Source organism: Balaenoptera acutorostrata, chromosome X, assembly GCF_949987535.1.
Source record: "Balaenoptera acutorostrata chromosome X, mBalAcu1.1, whole genome shotgun sequence".
In the NCBI taxonomy this organism is placed as follows: Eukaryota; Metazoa; Chordata; class Mammalia; order Artiodactyla; family Balaenopteridae; genus Balaenoptera; species Balaenoptera acutorostrata.
Genome location: NC_080085.1, coordinates 27,041,599 through 27,055,640, shown reverse-complemented (window position 1 = coordinate 27,055,640; position 14,042 = coordinate 27,041,599). Strand labels below are relative to the sequence as shown.

Below are 14,042 nucleotides of genomic sequence, written 5' to 3'. Positions count from 1 at the left end.
AGAAATGCAAGTAAGAATGAGGGTTGATTTATTTTAAGTAAATTTATCATTAAATATCAACATATATAATTTCAAACATTTATAAATATTGCAATTTATAGAAAATTAATGTAATCTTAAAATTATTTGAACAACGATTTTCACAACTATTTACATTAACTCAATCTACCTTTGTAGAAACATAATTATGTTTAAAAGTATCCTTGCTACAAAGTAATAATTTCATAGTACCTTTCTATAATATTTATGTCACTAAAGTGGCAGCTGCATCAATAAAACCCAGCAGATTCAATAATTTAGAAACAGCATAATCAGAACTGCAAATGAAAGCTACCATTAATTCCAAACAAAACAAAACCTTTTATATTAATATATAAATACTTTCCCATTTTCATCGCTGATTGAAGAAAATAATTAGAAGGCAGTATCTTCTTGTTTGTAGTAAACAGAAATTAATTTTAAGATATTTTAAAATTGACATTAAGAAGCTAGATTAGGTAAGTTTTTACAACACATAACATTAAATTTTTTGAGAAATTCTTGGTTTTGGGTGGGGGGAGAAAGAAATTCTTGGTTTTACTGGAAGCCATTTCTATCAATAAAACCTTTTTCTTTTTTCAGTTGTAATATGACAATAAGCAGAGATAACTATCTGTCATCTCAAATAGAAATTTTAATTGCTTATCAGCAATTGATAACATACTTGGGTGGAAAGAGATTCTTGGCTTTTTTTCCCACTTAAGTATTTTAACCTTTTTTGACATCCCCTCAAAAGGATCCTAAATATGTCTAAAATTACGTCAAAGGAAAAATAACTTTATATGAACTAGTGCTTGTATTTGAAAACAATATTTGCTGTAGTATTCCAGTTTTTTCTTTTTTTCTTTTTTAGCATATAAAAGTATGGTATAAGAAATTATAGTCACAATAAAGTACATTTTCTTTTATTGACATAGAACATATACTTAAATTTTAAATGTTGGCTCTTTAAGAAAAATTTCTCCTGGTAAATAATATGCATAACCATTGCCCAAAAATGTATACAGCTGTTTTCTCCAAAATATTTATACACATAGAGGTCCACTTAAGACCAGCCCCATTATAACCTACCGAATACAATGTGCTCTTAATTTATAAATGGGCTACCCTCAGTATATAAAATATAAAGGCATGTATGTTACACATACAAAGTAAGAAATATACAAAGGAGAGACAAAAAGAAAAAAAAGAAAGTGTTCTTCCCTATAAGATTCAGACAGAAATTCAGTGTAATCAGTGAGAACACGTACTCTTTTTATAAATGGGCTACCCTCGGTATATAAAATATATAGGCATGTATGTTAGACATACAAAGTAAAAAAATATATAAAAAGGAGAGATGAAAGAAAGAAAAAGGAAAGTGTCCTTCCCTATAAGATCCAGATAGCAATTCAGTGTAATTAGTGAGACCACGTTAAATACAATATATGAAGAATTTTCAGTTTTGGCAAATACTTTTCAGAGAAATACCTAAGCAATGAGGGTACTAAATTTCCATTTTAAGAATTTAGTAGAGGCTTCCATTTAAACATTCAGTGAAGATGTTGTGGTCTCCCTAATATGCAGAAAAGAGGACTTTGGGTAGGGGGGTCTGTTAAAAAGAAGCAAACAAAAGGTCACAAACTGTTAGCCTGTTAGTAACAGCCCCTTAATCAAGCATGTGTAGTGCAGGAATCAAATCCTGGCCCATCAGAGTTTGAATATATGTGATAAAGATTCCAATGGACAGGATCTGAATTCTTCCTAGATCTTAGAGGGAATGAGGCAGGAAATGATGGCAAAGGAGCGGGTCAGCCCCAAAGGTGGCTGGTCCAATCTTAACTACCGATGTTAAAAAACACACCATATGTTTCTATAGCATTCTTTCTGCTGCATTTTCTTTATTTCAAGCCACAGGTCTACTTGGAGGGTCATGCAGCTAGTGGCTTATAAATAAAATCAGAGTCTATGAGTAGTGTCATCACATTAAGAGACAGAATCACTGGATTCTCTCGATAGGTAAAGAGCTCGCATCTTTGGAATCCATGAGTTGGTAGTATTTATGGCATACCTAAAATGGGGGACAAAAATCATATATGTCAATAATAATATACATGCAATTCAGGAGTTAAAACAATGAAGACAATTAAATAATATATTGAGCTAGAAATTCCATATGATTCCTAAATATTGCTTCACAGGTAAAAATGCAACAAATATAACTGAGTCAATTCCAAAATTAGCAAATAAACACTATTGCTAACTGTTTACCAAGGCAAGCCATCCCCATTCTTCTCAAATCTCAGCATATGTTACCAAGAGAGATCCTAAAGATGGCAATCATATCTATTTTGGAAGCCTAGGAATTTGGACACTTACTGTATCCTTTAGCTTAGAGATATGCTACATATCCTAATTTTCATAGACCAAGCCTTTTCATTCTGTACTGGTATCAAAGGGGAAACAGAAGGGGAAAAAAAAATCAATGAAAACATTCAGCTGCAATGTTATTTTCTTTCCTTTTCCAGACCATCATTATGCAGCCAAAAAAACTCATGGTAAAGAAAAAAAATAGAACTTTTCCTTAAACAGCATTTAAAAAAAAATAAATTTAAACTACAGTTCTTCTGGGGAATATTTGGACTGTTCCACCAAACATTCCCAAGAAGCAGAAAGAAAATAAGCATCTGCTAATTCTGTATAGATTTATGTATACAGAAGCCCTTTGTAAGGTGTAAAGCACTAATACCAACATAAGGTATGATTATTATGGAAGCAGAAGATTTGAACAAATTTATCGTGAACATGAAGAATATAGAAAAAGGCAATCTAATTTTAAATTCTCATGCAAGTAACCCAAATTTTATCATTAATTAAAAGATAATTTAATGTTCTGCTAATATAAATAATTTTCATCCCATTTCTGCTGATGTAAATAACTTTTCATTCCATATTTGTATATAGCACTTTGGTGATGATGTCAAGCTGATTAATGCTTGTCAGATTTCTATAAATAGATATTCTCCCATATTAATAAAAAATTTTATATTTTACACCCAGGTCATCTTCTAATTAATTAAGAAAAATAATTTAACTCTTTCCTTAATTAGGAAGATTGTTAAAACGTTTCACTTTCTTGGCAACATATGAAATACGTCATTTCCATTCAGGCCATTAATTTGAAGAAAAACTGAGAGCTATCATCAGCAACATCTTCCAAAAATGATTATTATATTTAAATTAATACAGGTTATGCAATGTGTTTTATAAAATACTGAGCAATTTTACTCTTATAAGAATATTCAGAAGTTAATATGCAAAATAATAATTCAGTTTGAATTTCGACCCCAATTTATTTCAATAATAATTTTTTAAAAAGCTTCATTTCACCAAATGTATTCTCTTAACTAAAATAAAAGTGATGGTAAATTTTCCCTAGCTGTAGAGTTTTACAGAAACTCTGCTAACATACTCTGGCTGAAATTCTTACCAGAATTGAAATATTAAGACTTGTGTAGCAGATTTTCATTAAGTATGAAAAACAACTTATGTACATTTGCAAGCCAATTTAATTGATTTCAAATACTATAAATTTCATCTATCACTCTGAACGTCCTTTCATTTAAGCATTGACAGTAGTACTTTCACTTGTGCTTATTGTTGCAGCTGACAGCAGAATGTAGCCCCTCAAAGAAAATCATCATCTACTAAAAAGAGAATAAAAGCAGAGTCACTGCCCCCAAAGATCAATTGGTCTAACTAATTAGACCTTTAATAGATTTTCCAGGTTCCTAAGAATAGGAAGAAGGAAAAACACCGAAAACTTTCTGCTGAGTCATACACAAATACATTAATGCTAACTAATACAATTGTCTAATGTAAAGAGGAACTGACCTGAGCGGTACCTTGCTCCGATTAACATTACCATGCTACTCACTATAAAAAAGCCCAAGGGTAGACTACAGAAGATACTAGGGTCACCTGTGGTCATCCAAGTAGGAGGGAATTCCAGTCAAGCAAACCAAAAGAGAGACACATAATTACAATATTTGTGTTAAGAATCACATGATAGCAAAAAAAAAGTTATAAAAATAGTATATTCATAAAAGCTAGCAAAGAGTTATTACTTCAAATCAAAAACAGAATCAATATTGGAGGCTTATGACAGTCAACAAACAATGCAGATAGCATGCCACAAGTAGCCAAGAACATAGAACATACAGACCAACATAAACCTTCCACTGGCAAAGCCAAAGCTGATGGAGAACTTTTTGGGAGGCTGTTGATTTTAGCTTTCTTGATTCTTCCCCAAAAGATACTAAATGAGCAATCCAATTCCCCTCAAATTCAAATTATAGATCCTTTGGCTATCAGAGAAGAGTTATATTCGTCTACTGAAAATGAATTTCAAACCCTACTGGTTTCATTTTCTTTTTTAAATAGACTTGGTGTATAAGGAAATGCACCTGAATATTAATGTTAGTATAATTAAAAAACCAAACTGTATTAATCTACATTTTAAAATATTGCCTGAGAATACGATTGTTTTGATATTTTCCAACCTGAATTCTCTTGGAAGCCCTTCCAAGAATAGATAGATAGATAGATGCTTTTCTTGAATATAAAAATTATATATCTAGAATATTTAACACTCTTTGAAAAAATATTTTGGTGGGTTTGGAGTACAAAGCCAAGAAGTCATCATTTATGATAAGCTCTCTCCAAAAAATATCAAACCCCCAATCACTTCTACAACATTTTAAACATATTGAATGTATGTTAAAAATTCTTTACAATCCATTCAAATATAGTTATAAACAAGAAAATAAATATGAATGCTTCAAAACTGGCAAAATGCTTTGGAAATTAAGCTAACATAATATTCTTCCCATAAATTAAACCTATTTAAAGAGGATAAGAGACCAGGTAGCAATTCCAATATCCTTTCAAGATCATCAAAATAGGATTCTGTCTGTACTGCTATTATCAGATAGCTTATTGATAAATCATACAGTTATATAGCTTATATTGCTTAAGGAATACAATCAGCATTTCACTAATTGAATATTATTAGCCTGTTTATTATACAGTTTAGAGACTCTCAAAATATTATACATGAGTGCTTTTCATAAATCTACTCAAAAGTTTTTTCAAACTTTGCCTTAAATCCACTACAGCCTAACTGAAACAACAACAAAGTTTGAAAAATCGAAAGCTCTCAAAAAATCAAATTACTTTATCATCAATGCTGATGGCAGAAACAATAGAATCATGTAATTTTCTTTTATCAACTTTTTCTTGGCATTTTAAATTCACTGACAGGTAAGGTAAGCAAACAGAGAGAAAACGATCAATTGGTTTTGTGGGAACTTTGCAATTAAAATTATATCTTCAACTGCAAGGAAGGAGAAGGATGTGTGGCATTGACGTGGAGGCAGCTGGGGCAGTGGAGTGCGGGAACAGGTAGGATTGTGCCATCTTATTTTATTTGGCCATGCCGCGTGGCATATGGGATCTTAGCTCCCTGACCAGGGATCGAACCCCAGGCCCCTTGCATTGGAAGTACGTAGTCTTAACCACTGGACCATCAGGGAAGTCCCTGTGCCGTTTAAAAAAAATCTAACTTGTCAAAGAAATCATATAACTCATTTTCATTAGCCATTAATTAAGGGCAACCAGAAAATAAGTCGAGTGCATGTCTATCTTTCAAAGCAACTAGCACTGTGCTACAAAAATACCTATGATTGAGAAGTTTAGCTATAAAGGGTCTCAAAACTGCAAACAGTCTTAGCAAGAAAGGCTTTGCCACTATCTTAGAAAGAAAGGTGAGTCTCAGGACAAAAGATTTAAAGAAAATGGATATTAAGCTTAAAGCTTATTTAGGAGAATAAACAAAAGCTTCAAGTAGGAACATCCAGGACTGAAAATACAGATCACAGTGATCTGTGGTACTAGATGATCCCAGAAGCTTCTCCTAAAAGCCAGATACATTAAAAGTGGTTCTATACTCGCTTTGGGGTTGGAAGGCAGGCTATATTTCATTTATATTCTCTTCTCCATTAAACTATACGCTTCAATATATTATTGACCATTGTTTCATTCATTACGTTCAAAATCTTGCATTTAGCAAAGAATTAAAATATTATGCCATATTAAAGGCATGTTTAAGGCTGTTTCTATATTAAAGGCAGCTCAGGGCTATTTACAATTAAATGGTTTACTTAAGGCAAATACTTTCCCACCTAAGAGACTGAAAAAAAAACAGTCCTCTATGTTCTGCCAAGAGCATTTGCCAATTATGACATTTCTAATTTACTATGTTTGGTACTTTTCTTCCTCTGATTCCAATGAGTTCTCATAACATACACTCACTAAGGGCTTGGAAGCAGTCTAGGAAGTAGTGAAATATATTCTGAAATTAATACAGCTTTCGGTTGGTTCAGGTCATGAAGACAGCCCCCCAGAAAGGCAAAGTCAGACACTAAGAAGAAGAAGAAAAAAAAAGTCTAGTTGATTTTTTTTCATTAAGAAGAGACTAGAAATAATTTTACTTTTAGAAAACTAAGTTATCAATTGAAGTACCAGGAATAAACTAATAAGGAAAGATATGGCAGGACAGAGTTAAGTACGTATATCAACATGATAATTTACATTTTATGTTTAGAACTTTAAAGTGTTTTCAAAACATTAGAAACTATAAGCTTATAATAATGCTTTTCTTCAGAGCAGCCTTGCTAAGTATAAATGGCCAGATACTTAAAGAAGCGATTTAACATACTAGGGCAAAGTGGCAATAATAATAAAAACATTTTTACCACTTTCTGAAGACTGAGTTGTAACCCAACCCATTGACTTCATCACAGCTTTCTTCCACGTAGAATAACGAATTTCACTTTCTAGACATAGAAGGTAGGAAAACCACACATAAGAAAGGCAGTTTACTGAGATGTTCTAAGTCCCACACTTATGTTCACTCAGCGTTCTTTTTTTTTTTTTTTTGCTGCACCGTTCAGCATGTGGGATCCGACCAGGGATCGAACCTGCGCCCCCTGCATTGGAAGCATGGAGTCTTAACCACTGGACTGCCAGGGAAGTCCCTCACTCAGCACTCTTGACAAATTGTTACACATATTAAACTGATGTTTGTTACATTGTATTAAGCTGACATGGAGTTTTACCAGGACTCAGATTCCGGAGACCATGGTTGCTAGTGACTACCAGTGACTGGGAGAGAAGCTTGCTTGGAAGTTGAAGGGAAATTCAGCCTGGTCTGCACGATGAAGGGAGATGGCGAAACAGGCTACCTGCTAACACCAGGCCATTCACAAGCAAGTGGTGATGAATCAGAAAGGGGAATCCTACTTGACCTATTTTCTCTTTTTTGGGAGGGTGGAGGAGCTTGGGATATCATACAAAATCCACATTGACGTTATTTTATACATAGGTTTTTAAAAAGGTTTAAAACCAAATTCAATATATAAAACCTTATTTTCATACACAAATTTAATACAGGTATTGGTCAGAGCTTGTGGCTTAGCTTTGTTTATTACGACAGTAAGACAAATATTTAATGCTCATTTATTTAAATTGTTGCTGCTTTTGTCAGGCTAGCCCTGCTGTGTTTAAAAGTTATCAGAATATCCCTTACCCCACATAATCCTGTCCTAAAACTGGCCACTGGCACCAAAGATGATCCGATGCAGACATGAGGGGTCGGTGGCCGATATATCTCCCCTGTCACTGTCAGGAAAGGCTACACTAACAAGCTAGAACTGATAGTGTGGCAGTGTTATCCCCCTACATGAAAGGACTGTAAACGCTAGAAGTGAATGGTAGAAAGGTGATTATAGAAGTTTTTTTTTTAAATAGGGAACTATTCCTCTCATTCACATTCATTCAGTGTATCCAAATATGCTTAGTAGCCAAACCTGAAACAGTAGCATTTGCTATCTTATTTACTTTCTCAACTTATGAATAAACAGAAAAGCAAACTCTCTCTCACTTTCCACAGTATACCAATCTTCAATCTTTACAAGTACCCTCACCAAAAGGGAACTACTATATAGCACAGGGAACTATGCTCAATATTTTATAATAACCTGTAAGGGAAAAGAATCTGAAAAAAAATAGATATATATGTATGTATAACTGAATCACTTTGCTGAACATCTGAAACTAACACAACATTGTAAATCAACTATACTTCAATTAAAAAAAATTAAAAAAAAACAAGTACCCTCAGCGTTGATCTGAGGTTCAAACCGCTCCATTGTGACAGCTGACAAGTCCTCAGGTTCCAGACTCCAAACGCCAACCCCTTCTGCAGCCCCTGCTGCCATGGCAGCTCCCAGGGCAGTTGTTTCGGGCATCGAGGGCTTCACTGAGGGGAGAGAGCTACATCAGTATGTTTGCAGTTACATATGCCTAAAAAAACCAGTTCTTCCGAAGAAACATTAGTCTTGGAGTTTAAAGGAATGAAGGCTTACTAACCTACTGGGATATACAGAATGTCTGCTTGTAGCTGCATCAGAATTTTGTTGTTGGTCATTCCTCCGTCTACCTGCAAATGACTGAGCGGAATTCCACAGTCACGGTTCATGGCGTCCAAAATCTTAAATAAACCAATGCAATGAACATAACTAAAGTACTCCATAGTAACATCTCTGAAAATAGTCATCTTCTACTCAAAAACACTCAAAAGCTCCCCAAAGCCTGCAGAATAAAAATTTAGATTTCTTAGGCTGGTCTTCTAGGCCCTCCTTGATCTGGTTACAACCAACCTTTTCTCTCACCACACCTCTGCACTCACCCCTATATCCAGTCAAGCCAAACAGTTCTGTTTTGCACCCTGATTTCCTGCCATGGTGCCTATGTTTGTGCTACTATCCGCTTTGCCTAATATGCACCACTCAGCATCCCCTCAACTGTAAAATGCCCAGCGCCTGGCAGCTAACAGGAACTTAGAAAGTAATGACAGCTGGGAAAAGAACAAAAACTTGCAGTTATTACATTCATGTTTAGGCAGGCTTAATTTTTGATTAAATATTTAGTAAGCTTATAAATTTTAATAAATTTCTGGCATTAATATATAATTTGTTTAGGAATAATAAAGGTGGATTAAGTACAAGAAAAGGGCCCATATTTATTACCTCTCGAGTTTGGAAACAAACAGCTTCTAATGCAGCAAAAGCAATATGACATTTATTGGTGAACTGAGTGAGCCCACAGATGATCCTAAAAATACAAAGATTTTTAAGATTAGAGTGGAATAAATGAGTCATCAACTGGAAATGTCCTAAATATGGAAAGACTGAATTTGGTAGGTAGAAGTGTACAGGGTGGGGGGGAAATGGACATTAAAAAAAACAAAACTGGACATAAACATTAAGTAGCTTGGAAAGTCCTTATAGTCTACAATGCTGCATCCACATACGAAAAAGTTCAAGATCTATCCGAATAGATGACAATAATATAAAACCAAATCAATATTCATCTAGATGATGTCCCTTTGAGACATAACTTGCAGGTGCCTTGAAGATAAAAGATAATAACACTAACATGAATATGGATATGGTGGGGGCTTATTTGTCAGATGATTATAACTTCTTGGAGGTTTTTTTTTTTTTTTTTTTTTGGCCATGCCGCATGGCATGCAGGATCTTAGTTCCGCAACCAGGGATCGAACCTGTGCTCCCTGCAGTGGAAGCTCGGAGTCATAACCACCAGACCACCAGGGAATTCCCAACTTCTTGGAGTTTAAAGGTTCTGAAATTATACTTGCCAAGTGTAAAAGGTTTCCTCAATACTTTAAAATCGTTTGAAAATAGAAAACTATTAACTAATAAGTTATTAGCTAATATAGTAAATAAATCAAGACCGACAAAAGCATACCTTATTTTCAATTCTTACCCTCTTGCACTGGGCTCCCAATAAGGTGCATATAGCCCTGAAAATGCTGGGACGAAATAGCAGCCATAAGAAGTACCTACTTCTTTAGCAAGTTTTTCTAACGTTAAAAACAAACAAACAAACAAAAATCACTCTACTATATGCTACTTATTTTCGTCAATAAACACACGTGTTTAAAAAATTAGGACAGAGCTTTTGGTTTCCTGTTATTTAGTACAGCAAAATGTTCCTTATTACAGCAGAATGTGAGGAACAACAAAAGCAAATTTCTCCACACTGAATACCCCCCAGTAAAATGTAACCCAGCCCAAGAAATAAAGGAACTGGATTAGTTTTGTTAAGGTATTTTAGCTTATTTCCACTATTTTTAAGGTTGCTGACTAGCAGATGAAGAAGTGGCTTTCAGTGTGTCCCTAATCAGAAATGTGTTCCTGATTGTCTCACCTTCAGGCGAAATTAAACAAGTAGATGGAGAGTGGGTGGGGGGGTTCAAAATAATTATCCATTGTCTGAAAATAGCCATATTAATACTTAAATTACAGGTACTGGAGAGTTTTAATTCTCACTCTAATAAGACTTAAAGCTTTTTCTCATCAGATAAATTTAACTGCAGATTCTGGCAATCTTTGGTGTTCAGTTTTACACTTGGGTGATTTTTATGCCCTACCGTGCCAGTTTATTAATAGCCACCACTAAGGATGTCAATTTGTTTTATAAATCTTCCCAAGATAGTCTTTTATGTGTAAATCAAACTCATAATAGGGGTTCATATAATTTAATGTCACATACGGGGCAAAGCACATGTATTAACAGATTGCAAAGGGAAAATATTGAAAATTCTTATTATTTAGATTCTAGCCCTTTGTTAGAGCATACTCACCAATTTCCTCAGAGGTCTTTATAATTCCAAGATTGTCCCTGAGCCAGCGAATAACAGCACCGGCTATAGCTACGGAACCCTACGGGAAAAAAGGAATCCGAGACAGAATATACGTTATCACAATAAAAAGTTTTGATTGAGCATATTCTCTGTGTATGACACTACCAGATGGATAAAATTCAAAAATTCCAACATTGGGACTTCTACAAATACCATAAACTAGGTCTTTTACTACACACATTGTTTATCTAGGGCATCACAGAAGTTTTTCATGGGACAGAGAAGACAGCCCTCCAGTACACCCTTGCGCCTGTGCCCGTAGGTGGACACCAGTGTGTTGAGCAGTTTGCTTCTTGTACAGTTGTTCTATCTGTTGCTAAACTACTGAGGTATATTATCACCCAGAGTACATTCCCATCTTATCCACAAAGTTATTGGGAAAGGCCACCCTGAGAGTTTTTTCAAGCCCATTTCCCATAGCTAACATTATATTAAATCTAGCAACCACAATAAAAAAGTTAGCAAAGAAGCTAACTACAAAGTAATTGTTCTTTCCAACAAAATCACCAAGGGATGGGTTGGAGGAAGTTGTATGGCTACGACAATAAGGAAGAAAACATACAGTTTGGAGTCAGATGAACTAGTTTGAGTCCGAGTTCTAGTTCTTAACTGCTATGTGATCTTAGGCAAATTAGTTAGGCTTTCTGAGACTCCATTTATTCACCTATATAATGGTGGTGACTATAACAACAGTTACCTAAAGAAATTACGACGAGGCTCAATACAGGAAGTATACAGGAGTACACAGGAAGGTTCTTACTGAATGTAAATATTAGCTTCTTTAATTCTTTAAGTGTTAAAAAAGTATCAGCCAAATTCCACTGACTGATGCATGGGTAAATAAAATGTAGTATATCCACACAATGGAAAATTATTTGGCCATGAAAAGACATGAAATTCTGCTACAACATGGATGAATCTTGAAAACATTATGCTAAGTGAAAGACCATATATTGCATGACTCCATTTATATGAAGTGTCCAGAATAAGCAAATCCAGAGAGACAAAGAGTTGGTTAGTGCTTGCCTAGGGTTGAGGTGATGGAGTTATTCTTTGGGGTGATAAAAATGTTCTAAAGTTAGACTGTGGTGATGGCTGCACAACTTCGTGAATATACTAAAGAACGCTGAATTACACACCTTAAAAGAGTGAATCATGTGATATGGGAATTACATCTCAATAAAGATGTTTATAAAAAGATTCTGGGGGCAAAAGAAGTATCAGCACAAACCATTAGGAATTCCAAAAAAAAAAGTTTTTTGGTTCTGATGCTTCATTCATATAGATTATTTTTTTCCTTCTGTTTTTCTTCATATAGATTATTAATGTAAATTACTTCCACAGAGTCACCCCAAACCAAAACATCAGGTAATATTAAGTGTAGGAAGCAGAATGTTTTTTATATGTCGCCTGCCTCCCTGTCCCCAATTAAATTAATTGAATTACAAATGGTTACCCTTTCTTGCCATCAGTTTTCAGGATGTAAACAAACTAGATGCTGAACGTGTTGATACGTCCTATCATTCATAGCTGCTGTGAGAACAGGTCACTATATGCTACTGCAAAGCTGGCAAAACATCACAGTTGCTCTTTTTATACAGTGAATTTTCAGCTATAAAAAATTATTTGAGGAACAGATTTGACATCCCTGTGCAAATATAACCAGACTTTAAAAATAGGACAAAGACAATTCAGCAAACACCTGACAAGGGACTCTAACCCAATGTCTCTCCCGCCCCAAAAAAGAAAGTTCTTAATACACTTCCTAATTTTGATATATTATATATTTAGGTACAGAGTGGGACCATCAAGGAGAACTAAGTAAATTGTTTGCTTTTGGAGACAATAGTTCAACTCTCACACATCCTCTGGAAGCAAACAATTCAGAGATAGTAGCTGCCAAAGGCTAGAAAATATGTAAGATTTTTCTAGAACAGTGCTGTTTAATAGAAATATAATGTGAGCCACGCATGTAATTTAAATTTTCTAGTTACCATATTTAAAAAGGTTAGATTAATTGTAATATATTTTGCTTAACCCAATATATTAAAAATATTATCATTGCAACATGCAATCAATATAAAACTTGAGATCTTTTATTTGTATATATTTCACTAAGTCTTTGATATCAGGTATATCGTTTATGCTTACGGCACATCTCAATTTGGACTAGCCACATTTCAAGTGCTCAGTAGTCAGGTGTGGCTAGTGGCTACCATATTGGACAGCACAGTTCTAGATCTAAATGGAAACACAGATGTTCTATACTCTCAAAAAGACACTGGTCCTACATGGCATCTAACCACGAAATGTGTATATTGTATATTTCCAATAGTTTTAGGTGAGTAAGCAACGAATTTTAAAAAGCCACTGAGCTAGAAGTCTAGTGGAGTGGTCTTGCAGCTACCAGCTAGTGGAACTTTATATTTTGGGAAATCAAATGCCGATGTACCTCACTTCCACTGGAAAGGGCAGGATGTTACATGCTCAATTTTTTTTGAGAGGAAGCAATGTGGTTGCAGTAAAAGGAAAATCAAGGTTTTCATTAAAGGTAACTGGTTGAGGACCAGAGGGCATTATTTTAGATTAAAACAATAGAAAAAAAAATACAAAGCCACTGTCAAGGCTCCAAAAGAAAATTATTCTAAATTTGGTCATCAGGAGTACACAGGAGTGTTTTGTTACTGAACGAAGAAGTAGGTTCAATATAAAAAACACTTATCTGAAAGAAGTATATAATTTTGGTATCAGGATATAATACTTGGTATAGCTTTTTAAAAATTAATAAAAATAAGAGAAATCTCCAAATTCACAAAAGATGTAGTCTTCTGAATCCAGAGGCAGGAGATAAAGTGGAAGATGGTATAATGCTTTGAAGATGGGCAGAAAAAAGAGTACAGGAATGGAAACCTAAAACGATAGATAGAAGGTGACTGTCTACTTGCTATCAAATAAGTTACTGTCAATTATATCATAAATATAAACATTCAATACTTCAGCTCATCAACTATAAATATGAATCAACCCTTATTCTAAGTCATGATCCACTGGGAAAGCTGCACACAAACCTAATAGTGGCTCTCTAAGAAAAACATAATAGAAATGAGAGGGTAAAAAGAAGAAATTCTATGATAACTGGACAAGAGAAATAAATTACTCAAAAACTAGACACATA

The 14,042-nt window shown here is 34.4% G+C and overlaps 1 protein-coding gene across 8 annotated transcripts in view; it reads right to left on the bottom strand.

Moving 5' to 3' along the window:
* The window catches only part of GK (glycerol kinase), a 73,198-nt gene that overhangs the window by 4,807 nt on the left and 54,349 nt on the right, over nt 1–14,042 (bottom strand). For 6 of the 8 annotated variants that reach the window (XM_007175268.2, XM_007175269.2, XM_007175271.2 and 3 more), the window contains 8 exons: nt 10,808–10,886; nt 9,928–10,024; nt 9,168–9,252; nt 8,509–8,629; nt 8,255–8,398; nt 6,834–6,914; nt 3,913–3,999; nt 12–2,089 (listed from right to left, as the gene is read on the bottom strand). In XM_007175268.2, coding sequence (XP_007175330.1) covers nt 2,079–2,089; nt 3,913–3,999; nt 6,834–6,914; nt 8,255–8,398; nt 8,509–8,629; nt 9,168–9,252; nt 9,928–10,024; nt 10,808–10,886 — 705 coding nt within the window. In that variant the 3' untranslated portion in view covers nt 12–2,078. Of the gene's footprint in view, nt 1–11; nt 2,090–3,912; nt 4,000–6,833; nt 6,915–8,254; nt 8,399–8,508; nt 8,630–9,167; nt 9,253–9,927; nt 10,025–10,807; nt 10,887–14,042 lie in introns of those variants that run through there. The other 2 variants (XR_450409.3, XM_007175272.2) reach the window with 2 other exon arrangements.